The sequence below is a fragment of the Pipistrellus kuhlii genome, unplaced genomic scaffold (assembly GCF_014108245.1).
Source record: "Pipistrellus kuhlii isolate mPipKuh1 unplaced genomic scaffold, mPipKuh1.p scaffold_m20_p_97, whole genome shotgun sequence".
Taxonomy (NCBI): Eukaryota; Metazoa; Chordata; class Mammalia; order Chiroptera; family Vespertilionidae; genus Pipistrellus; species Pipistrellus kuhlii.
In genome coordinates, this window is record NW_023425603.1 from 692561 (window position 1) to 708976 (window position 16416).

The following is a 16416-nucleotide window of genomic DNA, read 5'->3' on the forward strand; positions in this document are numbered from 1 at the left end:
CCCTCCTCCTCCTCCTCCCTCTCCTCCTCCTCCTCCTCCTCCTCCTCCTCTTCCTCCTCCCTCCTCCTCCTCCTCCCTCCTCCTCCTCCCTCCTCCTCCTCCCTCCTCCTCCTCCCTCCTCCTCCTCCCTCCTCCTCCTCCTCCTCCCTCCTCCTCCTCCTCCTCCCTCCTACCTCCTCTTCCTCCTCCCTCCTCCTCCTCCCTCCTCCTCCTCCTTCCTCCTCCTCCTCCTCCCTCCTCCTCCTCCTCTTCCTCCTCCTCCGTCCTCCTCCTTTCCTCCTCCTCCTCCTCTTCCTCCTTCCTCCTCCTCCTCTTTCTCCTCCTCCTCTTCCTCCTCCTCCTTCCTCCTCCTCCTCCTCCTCCTTCCTCCTCCTCCTTCCTCTCCTCCTCCTCCTCCTCCTCCTCCTCCTCCTCCTTCCTCCTCCTCCTCCTCCTCCTCCTCCTCCTCCTCCTCCTCCTTCCTCCTCCTCCTCCTCCTCCTTCCTCCTCCTCCTCCTCCTCCTCCTCCTCCTCCTCCTCTCCTCCTCCTCCTCCTCCTCCTCCTCTCCTCCTCCTCCTCCTCCTCCTCCTCCTCCTCCTCCTCCTCCCCCTTCCTCCTCCTTCTCCCCCCTCCCCCCACTCCGGCCCAGCTGGGAGGACGGACTCCCCGCCCCACGACCTGCCCCCCTTCCTGCAGCTGGGCACCCCGCAGGCCTCGGGGCTACCATGACCCCGGGAAGGCGCCTGCCTGTGCCCCCCCTGCTCGCCCTGCGCTCAGGGCTGCGCTTACGGTGGCATTTTATTTTTATTTTTATTTATTTTTTTACGATGGCCTTTTAAACAGCGAAGCCTGGTGTTTGTACGGAGGGAAGGTCCGCCAATAGTCAGGCGCGGGTGGGGGGGGGGTAGTGCTGGGGCAAGACCCTGAGATCCCCACTTCCCTTCCGGCGGGGCAGTAGTGGGGGGCGTGTTCTCCATCAGACCCTCCTCTTCCCGCGGCCATCCACCCCCTCGGACCGTCCACTCCTCCCCTGGGACCTTCTGCCCCAAGGGTCAGCTCGGGAGGACAGTGTAGGACGGCCATGCTCATGCCGCTCTGCAAACATCAAATGCCCCCATGACCGCCCCCAAACGCGGTTTTGCCGCTTTGCTCCGCTGTGTGACCTCGCGGAGTAGGGTGTTTTACCCAAGAATGACCACAAGAGGGCGCCGAGAGCGAACCCTCCCGGCCCTGCCCGGGGCCCTGAGTCCCACCAACCACAGACGGGCCGCCGCCCTCGCCTCTGTTCACGCTTTGGAGGGTGAGGGTGTGGGTGAGGGGGCTGGGCCGGGGACAGTTCCAGTCTCAGAGATGATTGCTCTTCAGTCTTCATTCAGTCCAGTCCATCCTTCCACTGGATGGGCAGGGACCAGGGGCTCAGAGAGGGCGGCGCTCCTGAGGACTCAGAGCGAAGGCTGGCGTGGCCGGGACAAGCTCTTGCCTCCAGACCTCAGCGAGGGGGCTGAGAGGAGGCGGGAGGGGGAGAAACGGAATGGAAGGCTGGAGGCGAAGGTGGGACTCAGAGCTGACTGTGCAGGCTCAGATATGGGCCTCCAGGCCCAGCGGTAAAGAGACTTCCTGTCCCCCGGTTTCTGCTCCTGGTCAGAGCTTTACTCCACACGGCCCCCGAGCCCTGTTAGGAGCACACCAACCCCCCCTCTCCTCCCCCCAGCTGTGACAACCATCAGCTGACACCTGGGATGGCACCCAACACCTTAGGTGGCAGCTCGCACCCAAGTGCGGGAGCAGCTCAGCCCACGTGGACAGGCGTGGGGTGGCCTTGGGGGGGGAAGGGGGAGCCTGCAGCACACACTTTCCCGACTCCTGTGTGTCTGGTGGTGAGCAGCCAGTGACCACCCCAGCTTTGTGGCCATAGGTGCAGGGGCTTCCGAGTGGACAGGGCGTGTACATGAGTGGGGTTTTTCCGAGAAGTTAGCTGACTGGGGACTTGCCTCCCAGAGCGCCCTGTGCCTCAGGCCCCATCCTCAGGGGCCTCCACAGCCAGGCAGTCCTAGCCATGCCTGATCTATGCCAGCCTGCTTTTCCACTCTCACCTCTCTCTTTAAAAAACATTTTTTTGGTATTGACTTCAGAGAAGAGAGAGAAACATTAATGATGAGAGAATCATTGTCGGCTGCCTCCTGCACGCCCCCTGCTGGGCATCAAGCCCTCACCCCGGCCTGTGCCCTGACCGGGAATCAAACTGTGACCTCCTGGTTCCCAGGTAGATGCTCAACCACCGAGCCGGCTGGTCTGGCCAGGTTGCCTCTCTTTACACCCACGTCATCAGGTCCCCCTCGCCGCAGACACTGTGCCCAGATCGAGCCTCGCCTGACTCTGCCTGGCGCCCCCTCCAGACTCCTCATGACGAACCTGTGCAGAGAGCCCCAGCACACAACACACATGTTCACACTGATGCGTCTGTCGATCTATTCCCCCTGGGGACCATCACACCCTGAATTCATCAGACCAGGAATGTGGGCGGGGTCTTTTCCTCTTGATGGTCCCAGAACGCAGCGCTGGAACTATGATAAATATATGATGGATGTATGGTACGTGGTGAGTGGTATGTGGCAAATGGATGGTGAGTGGATAATGAATGAAGGTGGATGTTGAATGAATAGTGACTAACGGATGGGGGATAATGCACACATAATGAGTAGATGGTGGTGGGCAGAGTGCGATGGTGGGGGAATGCTCACTGCTCTCTCTGCACGCTATCCTCCCTCTGTCCTGAGCACCTAGCGCAATGCGAGGCACATAGAAGGCACTCCATCCATCTTCTGGAGGAAATGACTGTGGATGGTGGTAGGTGACACTTTGGATGAAGAGTGAATGAAAGCTGGTGGTGGATGGACAGATAGAAGATTCTGTGAGGTGGACAATGAATGGGTAAGAGATGGTTGGGTGGTAGGGGGTTGGTAGGGAAGTAATTGGTGGGTTGTAGTTCATAGAGATACGAATGGATGAGGGTACAAATGACTGGAGCTGAGTGAATGTGGATGGATGAATTGTGGCTGATTGAATGGCTAGAGTAGGGGTGTCGAACTCAATCAGAGAAGGGGGCCAAAATCTAAAATCCCGCCTAAAATCGCGGGCGAATGGTTTAACGGAACAGTCATAAACTGTCATTGTGATGGAACGCAGCGGAGTGCAGTGATGACAGTGCGGTGCGGGCCACAATTGCAATGCCTGGCGGGACGATTTGGCCGCGGGCCTTGTGTTTGAACACATGTGGGCTATAGGCTCGTGGGGTTGGTGGTGAGTGAATCTGGATAGGTGAACAGCAGATAGATGGTGGATTGGCATTGGCAGCCAGATGTGTAGTGACTGTATAAATGAACGGCAGGGGGGTAGACAGGTGTTACATACTGATGGAAAGTTGTTATATAGTGAATGGTGGGTGGATAGGTGGTGGGTGGGTGGGTGGATGGATGGTGAATGAATGTTGGACTGATGGGTATTTTCATAATGTGCTAATGCTTGGTAAGGGGAGGGTGGGAATGGATGGGAGCGTGATGGGTGGTGGTGGTGGTGGTTGGAGAGTGGATGGTGACTGGGTTGGGTGGTTAATGGGTGCTGGATGGTGGATGGTGGGTGTTGGATGGTGGTTGGTTGGTGTTGGGTGTTGGATGGTGTATGGTGGGTGTTGGATGGTGGGTGGTGGGTGGTGGGTGGTGGATGGTGGGTGGTGGGTGGTGATGGTGGGTGGTGATGATGGGTAGTGGGTGGTGGATGGTGGTTGGTGGATGGTGGGTGGTGGTTGATGGATGGTGGGTATTGGATGGTGGGTGGTGGGTGGTGGATGGTGGATGGTGATAGTGGGTGGTGGGTGGTGGTTGATAAATGGTGGGTGATGGATGGCGGGTGATGGATGGTGGGTGGTGGATGGTGGCTGCTGCCTGGGGGTAGTGGGTGAATGTTGGGTGGTGCACGGTAGGTGACAGTGGTTGGAGGAGTGGGTGCTGAATGGAGTTGGATGCTAGGAGGTGGGAGGGTGGGGATTGGGCAGATCAGAGGTTGGCGCTGTGGCCTCAGGAGTCGGGGCTGTACATTCATCCGGCTGAGTGGGACCTTTTTGGGAATGGGATGGAGGTGAAAACACACACACACACACACACACACACACACACACACACGCACACCGTGGCCCTCCACGTCCTCCCCGCTCTCCCTGGTCCTCTCCCCTCGGGCTGGGCAGGTGTCCTTCTCCGTGTCTGGCCCCACCAGTCTGTGCCCTGAATTCCTGGACCGCACCCTGGGCGCCTGGGACCTCCAGGGAGGGGTCAGGTTGGGGGATGCGGTCTGGATAAGGCCAGACACCGGGTCTACGGGGAGCGGAGCCCCGGGACAAAACAGCGGGCGTGGGTGTGACTGAGGGGCGGGCCGGGGAGCGGTGGGCGGGTGCGGGGACGGAGCAGGAGGAGGGGGAAGCGGAGGGGGTGGGGCTGGGGCTGGGGGAGGGAGGGTGCGGGGGACGGAGCGGGGAGGGGTGCGGGGGCGGGGCGGGGGAGGCGGCCGCGCAGGGCAGCAGCGCCAAGCAGAGCGGAGCGGAGCGGGACCGGGCGCAGCGTCCGGCGCGGTGAGTGCGGAGCGGGCGCCTCCGCGGCCCGGCCCGGCCCGGCCCGGCCCCGTGCGCCCCGGCGGGCAGGGGAAGCGGGAGGGTGGGGTTCCATCGGAGACCCGGGAAGAGGAGGGCGGGAGCAGTGCCTGGGGCTGCACCCCAGCTGGCCTCACACCGGGGAGGGGGGTGCTGGGAGCCTTCGTGCCCCGCGCCCGCGGGCACTGGCCCTGGCGGGGGAGGCAGCCGCTCCGGGCTCGGCAGGTGCCAGCCTCACCTGCGGCTCATCCTCCTTTCTGGGCCGTGTCTGTCTCGGGGTCCCCTCCGCTGGCCCCTCTGCCGTCTGCGGGCCCCCCTCCTCCCTGGCCGCAGCCGCTCTGAGCTCCGGTGAGACGGGGCGGGTTCCAGGGGAGGGTCAGGCCGGAGGGGGGGGTCACCTGGGATGACAGGGGGCCGGTGGGTGTGGTGGCTGCCCGCCCCCGGACCCCCAGAGCCCCCAGGGCAGTGGCCTCCCAGCCACTCAGGGGGCCAGGGCCGAGCTGGCCTGAACCCCACTGCCCAGAACAGCGGCCCCTCTTTCTCTGGGCGCCCGGGACCCTCCCCCGCCGGCGGGCCTGCGGACGTGTCCCCTGCTGACCCGCTTGCCCTCTTCCAGCCCCGCTCCTGCCCTTGCCTGTCCCTGGCCGCTGCCCAAGCAGTGCCAAAGGGAGGCGTCTGCCTGCCAGACCCAGCCCGGCTCTTTTCTTCCTCGTTTTTTTAATTCTCACCGAGGATGTGTTTCCCTATTGATTTTTTAGAGAGTGAAAAGGAGGAGGAGGAGAGAGAGAGAAACTTCAATGTGAGAGAGACACATCAACTGCACGGACGGGAGACACCGGACCCAGGTATGTGCCCGTGACCAGGAAAAGAACCCAGGGCGCTTGGGGGGGGGGGGGTGGCCCAGTGCTCTAACCGCTGAGCATGCTGGCCAGGGCCCACCCCACTTCTCCCTCTGGCTCAGTGCAGGCGGCAGCGAGTCTGAGGCTGGGGCGCCTCTGCCTCTGGCTGACGTGAACCCGGGCCTGCTGCCCCCGCCTCCAGTCTCGGAAGCCAATTTGGATCCCCCTGCCCCACTTCACACTCCCTCCCCCCCACCTCCCTGCTGGCCTGGCTCCCTCTGGCTCTCCCTCCTCAGGTCAGCTGACCCTCTTCCAGGAATCTTCCCAGGTCTTCAGGCTGCATCAGCCTCCGCCCTCCTGCCGCCCTCAGAGCCCCGGGCACTCGGTCTGGTGCCCGCCCAGCGCCCTCCGCTGGCGGCGGGCCGGAGGAGCAGTGACAGAGGTCCAGCTGGGGGGGGGGGCCAGGGCGGGCCGTGCTGGAGTAGCGCAAGGCTCCCGGGGGCGGGACACCCGCCTCAGGCCACCGCCGGCCTGTCCTCACGTCTGTCCACTCACTGTCCTTCCGCCCCGCAGGCGGCAGCATGAGTGGCCCCCCGCCCGACGTGCCGGAGCCCAGCCCAGCAGAGGGGACTGGAGGCCCAGCTGGAAAGGTATGGGTCTGGGGAGGGGTGCCAGTCCTCAGCCTGAGGGACAGGAGGAGCCAGGCTCAGGCCCCGGCTGTGGCTTGGGGCCTGCCTCAGTTTCCCCACCTGCAGTGGGGAAAGTCTGGTGGGGAAAGCAAGGGGAGGCTGAGCTGCCCTGGCCCAGCTCACCCCTGTGGGCTGCAAAGCTGGGTCTCAGTTCTCTGCCAGGCGACTCAGTGCCTGGGCCCTGCCCTCCACTCTGGGTTGGGGGGGTCCATGCTCCCCCCACAAGGCCCCTCGCTCTCCTTCCCAACGCTGTGCGGGCGGCAGGGCGGGGGCATCAAGCAGCGGCAGCCTGGGCAGGCAGACAGAGAGGGGGCCCAGGCCTGGGCCTCCCTCCCTGAGGGGCAGCGACTCCCTGCCCCCTCCTCTGCCCAGGCAGGCGGGAGGCGGGAGGCGGGCCGAGGCCGCAGCCCGGACCACAGCGCCAGCAGGAAGACCCCTATGACCACAGCCCCCAGCCGGGGACACCTCTTCTCACGCTTCAGGGCCGTGGGACATGGTGCACAGCAGGGAGCCGGGCAGGAGCCGGGAGTGGGCACCTGAGCGCAGGGCAGGTGGTGCCAGGGCTGTGTGCCCGCCTTCCTCACGGCTCTCCCTGGTTGGGGAAGGTGGACCATGCACCACCTGCTCCCTGCTGGGCGAGGGGCCTCCGGAGGGACCAGCCTGAGCAGGGCACGGAGGGGCGGGGAGGGGCGGGGAGGGGCACGGAGGGGCACAGAGGGGCGGGGAGGGGCAGGGAGGGGCCTGGAGGGGCAGGGAGGGGCATGGAGGGGCATGGAGGGGCGGGGAGGGGCAGGGAGGGGCACAGAGGGGCGGGGAGGGGCATGGAGGGGCACAGAGGGGCATGGAGGGGCACAGAGGGGCGGGGAGGGGCATGGAGGGGCACAGAGGGGCGGGGAGGGGCATGGAGGGGCACAGAGGGGCGGGGAGGGGCATGGAGAGGCACAGAGGGGCAGGGAGGGGCACGGAGGGGCACGGAGGGGCGGGGAGGGGCATGGAGGGGCACGGAGGGGCGGGGAGGGGGCAGGGAGGGGCACGGAGGGGCGGGGAGGGGCATGGAGGGGCACAGAGGGGCAGGGAGGGGCACGGAGGGGCAGGGAGGGGCACAGAGGGGCAGGGAGGGGCACAGAGGGGCGGGGAGGGGCATGGAGGGGCACAGAGGGGCAGGGAAGGGCACAGAGGGGCAGGGAGGGGGAGGGAGGGGCACGGAGGGGCACGGAGGGGCGGGGAGGGGCACGGAGGGGCACGGAGGGGCATGGAGGGGCACAGAGGGGCACGGAGGGGCACGGAGGGGCACAGAGGGGCGGGGGGGGCGGGGAGGGGCGGGGAGGGGCATGGAGGGGCACAGAGGGGCAGGGAGGGGCACAGAGGGGCATGGAGGGGCACAGAGGGGCACGGAGGGGCACGGAGGGGCACAGAGGGGCGGGGAGGGGCACGGAGGGGCACAGAGGGGCAGGGAGGGGCACGGAGGGGCGGGGAGGGGCACAGAGGGGCGGGGAGGGGCACAGAGGGGCAGGGAGGGGCACGGAGGGGCGGGGAGGGGCACGGAGGGGCGGGGAGGGGCACAGAGGGGCAGGGAGGGGCACAGAGGGGCGGGGAGGGGCACGGAGGGGCACGGAGGGGCGGGGAGGGGCATGGAGGGGCACGGAGGGGCGGGGAGGGGCAGGGAGGGGCACAGAGGGGCAGGGAGGGGCACAGAGGGGCGGGGGAGGGGCATGGAGGGGCACAGAGGGGCAGGGAGGGGCACAGAGGGGCAGGGAAGGGCAGGGAGGGGCATGGAGGGGCGGGCCGCGCAGTGGACTGGTGCTGGGCCTCTACCCCACGGCCTTGAATGGGAGGCGGAGATGCCAAGGGCACGGAGGGCGTGGGAGGCGCCCCGCACACTCTGGTGGGCACCGAACAATGAGCCTGAGGGAGCTGCTCCGGTCGCCACGGCAACTGCTTCCCAGCTCCTCTGAGCAGGGAGGAGGCCAGGACCAGCAGGGGATCCGGAAGGGAAGGGGCGGTGCCGGGTAGGTGCTGGTGGGAGTGCAGTCACAGTGATGGGGCCTTGCCAGCCTGGACTCCTGCCTGCAGAATGGGCCTCAGGGGTCAGCCCAAGCCGCCCTGTGGGTCCCGGGGGAGCTGTGACCCCCAGTGCCCCGTGCCCACCCGGGGGCGGGTGGAGGAGGGGCTGGGGCCCTCTCGGAGCTGTGTGCGAGGGTCCCAGCACAGGGTGGGAGGGAGAGGGGAGCCCAGGGCCCGCACCGCCCTGACCCTGCCCGCCTCCCGCAGGCTGCAGCGGGTGCCAGGGAGAAGGGCCCGCGGCTGGGCCCGCGGCTGCCCTCTATCGTGGTGGAGCCCAGCGAGGCGGGCGCTGTGGAGAGCGGGGAGCTGCGGTGGCCCCCGGAGGGCGTGCAGAGGGGCTCCCCGCAGAGCCAGGCTGCTGCTGGTGAGTGAGGGTGCTGTGCCCCAAAGGGAGTCAGAGCAGGCCTCGCCCCTCCCTGCCCGCCGGCCCACCCAGCAGGCAGGCCCTTCACCCTCCACCTCCCCACCCGCCCTGTGAGCTTCTGCCTGGAGCCTAGGCACTGCCTGGCCTTGCACTCCTCCTCTCCTCCTACCCCCCCAGTCACCGGCTCACACAGCCCCTCACCCATGCTGGGACCCGGTCCGCACAGGGGTGAGCAGGGAGCGCCCTCAGCACCAGTCCCACCTCCTCCCTCCCTTCCTCCCTCTCGCAGTGTCCACTAGGGCCAGGAGGGGTGAGGGTACGGGTGCCAGTGCCGAGCAGGCCCAGCCCAGGTGCCCACCAGGTGGCGATGGGCCAGCCATGGCAGGCCTGTCCTGCCCACAGGTGCTGGTTGGGGTCTGAGGGTGGAGGCCGGGAGCTCGCTGGAGGAGCAGTGAGGGTGGGAGGGCCAGCCGGGAGCCCACTGAGGCGGGAGAGCCAGGGGGCTGGGCCGGGGGGGTGTCTCTTGTGTGGTTTGGAGATGAACTTGGTCTCAGCTGGGATTGCTTTGCACCTGCCTGCCCTCTCCCCCTCCTCACATGTCATCCCCACACACCCACACAGCAGCCCCTGGAGCTTGGGCCTGGTAGGGGCCTGTCCACGCCATAGCCCACCCATCCCCCCAACACCGTCCTCCTCTGTCGGTTCCACGCAGAACAGCACCAGGACACGCCTTCTGTGGGACTTGGGTCCTGGGGCGTCCCCAGGTCTGTCGGGACCCATCTGCCGCCCCTTATTCTGGAGGGGGTGGGTCAGGGGTCCCAGTGTTTGACCTCATCCTTCCTCCCCGCCCAGGGGTGTCCCGGCACCCCTCCTTCCCGCGTGGGGAAGTTGCAGCCGGCCCCCCACCCCCCAAGGTGCAGCCCCACCAACAGGGGCCTTCTTGTCTCGCAGCCCCCTCGCCGAGCCTGCCGGGAGCACCCGGGGACGCGCCAGGCCACCCCGGCAGCCAGTGTGCCGGCTCCGAGGCCCAGGGGTAGGACCAGGCCGGGGCCGGATTCCGCTGTCCCTGCCGACGGCCACTGCTCCCTGAGGCTGGGAGGGCCTCAGCCCCGGATAATGCCTCCTCTGCTCACCCCTCTGGCCTCTCCCTCCGGCCAGGCCTGTAGCCCCCCCCCCCCTCACCCAGGGGCGGGGCGGGGCGGGACCACCCCTCCGTGTTCTGTGGTTTGAAGCAGAAATAAAGGCGTTTCTAGGAGTGGCACCCTCGGTGGGGACTGGAGGGGCCGAGGACAGTTCGGTTCTGCCGCTGGCTGCCCAGCCAGGGTTTCTGCTCGGAGCCCCATGGCCAGGCAGGAGCGGCTCCTGGACCACCGCGCCACCCCTCCTGGGGGCCTGCAGCCCGAGGGAGCCTGCGGGCAGGACTCTGCTCTCACCCCTCTTCCGGGCAGGAATGGTACAGGGTGGGCCCTCTTCCGGGCTGGATCACGTGAAACCCTACAAGGCCCAGTTCACCCTTAAGGTCCCTGAGGTGTGAGGGAGGTGCCCAAGGCTGTAACGAGGTCCCTGAGGCCAGGAAGCCGCCAGCTGGACACAGAGCCCAGCCTGGGAGGTGAGGGTCCCGGCACCATTGCCGCTTGGCTCGGGCCCACTGCACCAGGACAGGGCAGAGGCCTGGGCCACGGCCCTGGTGTGCCACCCTCCCCGCCAGCCCCCTGCCCTCAGCAAGCCTGGCCACCAGGCCGGCGGAGCAGGCATGAATGTCAGCCCCACAAACACCAGGCGCATGCGGGCAGTGGGGCTGGGCGGGAGCCTGCCCTGGGAAGCAGGCGGCCTTCTAATCCCCAGGAAGAGCAGGACTTCTCCAAGCCCCTTCCTTCTAAAAATAGCCCCCCCCCCCCATGCAGGAGAGGTGGGGGCGGAAGTGCCAGTTTGCCTGCGGCCTGGGCTCTGCTTTAAGTTTAGTCTCGGGACCCCTGCGCCCCACACAGGCCCAGGCGCTCCGTGGCCCCCCCTGGTCTGCAGCGCGGGAGGGGTGTTGGGTCCTTTAAGCCCCGGGGGCCCCCCAGGAGGTGGGAAAGTGGGGAGACACTTCCCAGGAAGTGCTGCGGGGCTTGCTGACACTTTAGGGCCAGGCACGGAGGGGAGGGGTTCCAGGTCCCCCTGTGGCAGGCGGGAGGGCGATGGTGCCACACGCAGAGATTTATCCTCCCCCTCCCAGCCGTTTGGATGTGGCTTCCCCACGCCCCGCAGCCGACCCACAGCTGAGCTCTGAATCCCAGGTGCTCGGAGGCCCAGGCGTGCGGCCCCCTCAGTGCCACTCGGGAGCCCGGTGCCCGGCGAGCTGGGAGGAGGGGTGCAGACCCAGGGGGAGCGCCCGGTGCCCGGCGAGCTGGGAGGAGGGGTGCAGACCCAGGAGGCAGCCCCGAGCGGGGGGCAGAGCATCCCTACCCCGTCCTCGGCTCCCGGAGCAGCTCAGGAACCCGCAGCCGCCGACCCGCACCGTTAACCCCGCAGAGTCCCGCCCACCGCGCCTCCCGCTTCTCCGGAGAGGTGGGGGCGGCGCCCGGGAGACGCCCGCCCAGGGCTAAGCCCCGCCCCGCCCCGTGGGCCTCCGCACGGGCCGCTGGTGTTGGCGGTTCCACCTTGGAGACGGGAGCTCGGCCATCCCCAGCCAGTGGGGGCCCAGGATGGAGCCCCGGCCTCCGGCCCTCAGTCTGGCTCCGTCTCCGGTGGGATCTGCCCGGTGGCCTCCGCACGGGGGTGAGGAGCGCCGGGGTCAGACGGGCACCGGGTGCTGAGGGTCCGAGCCCTGCCCTCCCCCCCTGGAACCAGGTCCTGCGGAGGCGAACCCATTAGACTCACAAGCCCTACTTCATGGAGGAGAAAAGGGCTCAGAGTCAGCAGTGCCTCTCCCAAGGGTGCAGCCCAGCCTCGACTGCGACCTCCGACCTCCATCTGCCGTCCCCCAACCGGCCAGACGGGCCCTGGCCCAGGCTCCTGTCTCAGGCCTTTCCAGGGGGATTCCGCTCGGAATGCTGGGGAAGCAACAGGGACAGGGACGTGGAATAGAAGACGCGTAACAGCCTCCAGCTGAAAACTGGCCTCGGCCTGGGCAGGTCGGGGCACAGCCTCGGTGACTGCCTGCCTGGAGGGGTATGGGGGGGGGGTAGTGCAGGAGCGACCCCAGCCCTGGGCACCACCAGCTTTCCAGGGGCCTGTCTGCTGGGTGGAGGTCCCAGGACGTGCCCTGTGAGCGAGGGGGCAGGGGGGTCAGACGGAGGGTCCCCCAGGGCCTGTCCCCAGGGATGCCCAGTCCTCTGAGGTGGAAACCGAGGCTGGAGCTGGTCTCTCGCGCCAGCTGTGGGCCGTGAGCAGTCCTGTGCTTCCGAGTCAGAGCCCCAGTGCAGTGTGGGTGGAGGGCACCTGCCCACAGGGCACCCAGCAGAGCCCCCAGGGAGCGGCCCTGGGAGGGCGCCTCTGTCTCTGGAACTGTGCTCGCCCCTCCCTCACTTAGAGACGCAGGGAATGGTGGCCGTGGGCAGGCAGCTGGAGCGAGGGGGGACGGCCCACCCAGCCAGCGGGGTGCCCCGCGGGCTGGAGCTGGGACTCTTACGACCACACTTCACAGAGGGGCACCCAGGCTCAGGGCTCAGGGAGGAGAAAACCCAGGGCTTCCCAGGGAAGGTGTGGCAACGTAGCGGCCCCCCCCTGAAGGCGGCAGAGGCGCTGCACAGCCCCGGGCCTTCCCGTCGGGTAAGGGCTGGATTTCGCTCAAACATTTCTTACGCTGGGACCAGGTCTCCGTAACTCAGGAGGCGCTGCACTGGCAGAGTGGGTGCCTGGGCATGCTTACGTCAGAGCGAGGCCGGCAAGTGGGTCCGAATCCAACATGGCCGACGACCTTAGCAGAAGAGGGGACACAGACGTGTACAGAAGGAAGGCCACACGGGGACACGAGAAGAAGGCAGCCACCGCCCTAATGGGTTTGGCTCAGTGATAGAGCATCGGCCTGTGAACTGAGGGGTCCTGGGTTCGACTCCGGTCAAGGGCATGTACCTTGGTTGTGGGTACAACCCCAGTATGGGGTGTGCAAGAGGCAGCTGATAGATGCTTCCCTCTCATCAATGTTTCTAACTCTCTTATCCCTCTCTCTTCCTCTCTGTAAAAAAATCAATAAAATATATTTTAAAAAAAGAAAAGAGAGATGGCCACCTTCAAGCCAAGGGGCGGGGCCTCAGGAGACACCAGCCCTGCGCTCACCTGGGCCCCGGCCACCAGCCTCCAGCGCCCGGAGAAATACCGTCTGTGTTTGCGGGCCTCCGACACCAGCCCACAGCTTGTCTCCGTCATCCCCCTGCCCGGTGGCTCCCGCCCAGGTGGGACAGGCCTGGATCTGTCCTCCTGGGTTTTCCCTAGGTTTCTTCGGGGCGGCTCTGGGCGGAATCCCCCGGGGCAGGGCGGGGACGCCTCTTCTGGGAAGTCTCCGTGCCCCTCCCGCCCAGGAAGCTCTTCAGCCCAGCCTGGGAGTCCTGGGCCTGCCCTGCACCGCTCCCAGGCAGACCTCGCCCAGGGAGCCCAGTGTACCCAGTGCTGTCACCTGTCCCCCCCCCCCCCCCCCGGCGACTCTCCCCCTTGCCCCTCACCAGACGGGCCCATGGTTCTGCTCTCCTGGCTCTCAGGTGGCCCCTGGGGCGAGTCTGAGCCTGGAGCTGGCACCTCTGTCCCAGAGGGCGCAGTGGGCCAGGGTCCTGCTGGCCCGGGGCTGACGGCAGGGGGAGCTGGCAGTGGGAGCTGGCCCCAGGGGCGTCCACTGCTCCGGAGCCGCCTCCTGGTCCCAGAGCCGCAGCCTGAGCCCGGCCGGGCTGCCAGGACTCAAAGGTTGGAGAGATTGGCTGGAAAGGCAGGGGCTGGAATGCTTCTGAAAGTGAAAGTGGGAGGGGGGCGGGCTGGGGGAGGGACCGGTGGGCAAGGCAGTGGCTGGCTGCTGGCTGCAGCTGGGAAGTCCCAGCTGTTGTTGCTGGCTCTGGCTGCTCCAGTGGCCGCACCACTGGCCAGCGCTGGGGCGCGCTCCGCGGCCTCTCCTGGTGGCCTTGTCCCACCAGGGCCAGTGTCTCGTGCTCAGCAGGTACGTCCCACGCAGGTGGAGCAGGAGGGGACGGGCGCCGGGGCCGGTGGGCGGGGACTCGGGGAGTGAGGACCTTCCGGGCCTCCCAGGGGCCTTCCGGCCAATGGCCTCTGCTCCACTCGGAGCCCAGGCCAGCGTGCCAGCTAAGCCACAGTGGACACACAGGCAGGCAGGGACATAAGACACGCGTGCGGGCACAGACAGACGGACTTGGGGAGAGCACTCGCAGACCGCCTGACACATACCTTCTATTAGATCAGAGGAGCACGCAAGGGGACACACTTAGACCTATGCACGGTAGTGTGGGCACACCCACGGGCTTCCACTCCCACCTTAGACGGCTTATCTGTTCCTTGGGCACCTGCCCAATGGGTCACGCCCAACCCTGCCCTGAGGGCGCCCTGGTTAGAGGGCAGATGCCCCAGACCCTGTGCTTGTCCCTGAGGACGGGAGAAGGCCTGCCAGGGCCAGACCAGACTCGGAGCGGGAGGTGCTGGGCGCGCTCTGTGGTTCAGCTGGTCCGGGAAGGCTTCTGGGAGGAGGAGTCACTTGTGCCAAGCCCTGAAGAGCCTTGAAGGAGCTGGCAGCCGGGGGAGGTGGGGGGTCACTGTGGGCAGAGGCACAGCCCTGCAAACTGGGGGAGAGGTGAGTGCTTCTGGTGCTCAGAGGTGGGAGTGGGGGGAGCCAGAGGGGCTTGAGCGCCAGCCAAGGGGAGTCTGAGTGACGGCAGCCCCGAGGGTCTCACCAGGATGTGTGTGTGGCCATGGACGGGGAGTCAGGTTTTCCTGGGGCACGGGGAGCTGTTTTCTAAGCAGACGATCATGTCTCCTGTGATCAATGATGGTTTTATCAGGCGCTTCCCACCATTCCCCTCTGACTTCTTTTCCTTGCCTGATAGCGTTACCAGACAGTGTGGGTGGCACGCTGAGAACACACGTTCTCAGCGTGTGTTTCAGGAGACGCTTAGCTTAGCATGCAAGGAGGGTCTCGGGGAGGTTCGTGTTTCGGCAGGATCCCCCTCTCTCCACCAGCTGCTCTGAGAAAGGATCCGGGGCCCAGGAAGGAGCCAGGCCCTGGGACCAGGGGAGGGGGGACGGCAGGCGGGAGGTGAGAGGGAGACACGGGCGCCTGGGGGACACGTACCTGCTTGAAGCGGCTGGTGTGGAGCTTCCAAGGGCGGGTGATGGCTCAGCCCAGGGCAGGTGGGAGGCTGGGGGTGGGATGGGCACTGAGGGAAGACTGGGGGGGAGGACAGGTCTAGGAACGGGTGGACGCCGAGGAGGGGGTAGGGGAGGGAAGAAGCCCAGGCCTCACTTGTTGGTCACCGTCGGGTGGCACCCGATGGGAGCTCCCAATGCCCACGTCTCCTGGGTGGCACTGCCGCCCCTCCTGAGGGCTCTGCAGCTGTGCTGGCCTCACCTGGGGAGTGCGGGGTCAGGGCTCAGGCTGGGCCTGGGATTCCTGGGCCTTGGAGCTGGGCCTCTGGACACTCAGGGCAGTGGGGCAGGGAGCCAGAGAGATGCCCTAGGGGTGCGCAGAGGCCAGTGCGGGGCAGGTAGGGGCGACCTGACACCGAGGGTTCCCTCCTCCCGCAGCTGGCTCCAGGGTCACCAGGAGGTGGCCGGTAACCAGAGGCTCAGGCCAGTAGGAGGGGACAGTCCCAAGTGCCCCTGAGCCGACAGGTGGTGCAGCACCGTCCAAGGGCCCCTCAGACAGCAGTGGGGCGCCAGCACCCCTGGGTCCTGAACCCAGGTCAGATTTGGGGACCAAAGGGCAGGAGGCGAGAGAGGGCGCAGAAGCAGGGGTGCGGGACTGAGAGGCGCCAGAGCGGTGGGTGCAGGTGAGGGCGCTGCAGGTGAGGCTGTGCTTCAGCTGCTGCGCTGTGGGCAGCGCGTGGCCCGAGAGGTGGGACCCTCTGTGGGGCTTACAGTAGGGGTGGCCTTGTGCTCAGGGAGGTCAGGAATGGCTTGGGGCGCTGCAGGAGAGGGCCACGGGGCGGGGGGACCGGCTGGGCCCCATGGGCCTTTGCTGCAGCTCTGATTTGAGCAGGCTGGGCCCCAAGTAATCTCCCAGGAGACCAGTCCCCAGCTGCCCCCTGCCCCCGTAATCCCCTGCCTCTAAGCTCCGGGGAGACCCTCAAGTCTGACACCCCCCCTCCTGGCATCTGGGAGCTGCCCGCACTTTGGGCCCCTCCGCCAGCTGGCACGGTCCTCACTGCCACGCCTGCCGCTGCTGGGTGCTGAGGGCTCGGGGCGTGGGGAGAGCAGGGCCCCTGGCCCCCGTGCTAATGCTCCCGGCCTGTTGGGTGGGTCTGGGTCAGGGCAGGATCGCTGATCCTTGGCACCAAGGAGGACCGCGACCTGTGGCTGGGGTGGGGCTGACGAAGCACCTTCAGCCATCTGGCCTGCCCCTCCCTCAGCAGGGCCTCCTGCCAGCGGCCCGCAGCCTCTGCGAGCGAAGATAGGCCTCTGCTGGCCCCTGGGTGGGGGGTGGGGGTGAGGGCCTGTCCTGCCCCACGTGCAAGGACCCGGTGTTGGCCCTCAGCTGGCCTATGTGGGGGTGGGGAGCTGGGGCTCAGCCTCGGGGCTAGTGACTGCAGCAGGTCCTGCCTTTCCTTTGCCCCATTTCTCTGAGGCTAAGCCCCCGTCCCCCTTTCCCCCAGCCCTGCTGCGACCTCCTTCCGGTCCCGCCGGCACAAAAGGCTCTCTCCTCTCCC

The 16416-nt window shown here is 67.0% G+C and overlaps 1 protein-coding gene across 1 annotated transcript; it reads left to right on the plus strand.

Annotated features, from left to right (window-relative positions):
* The first annotated feature begins 5377 nt into the window (after window positions 1-5377).
* LBHD2 (LBH domain containing 2) lies at window positions 5378-9691 on the plus strand. Its single transcript, XM_036429017.2, has 4 exons — window positions 5378-5464; window positions 6032-6108; window positions 8419-8575; window positions 9527-9691. Exons 2-4 carry the CDS (start codon window positions 6040-6042, stop codon window positions 9610-9612), a joined length of 312 nt encoding a protein of 103 aa, XP_036284910.1. The 5' UTR covers window positions 5378-5464; window positions 6032-6039; the 3' UTR covers window positions 9613-9691.
* The last annotated feature ends 6725 nt before the right edge of the window (window positions 9692-16416 follow it).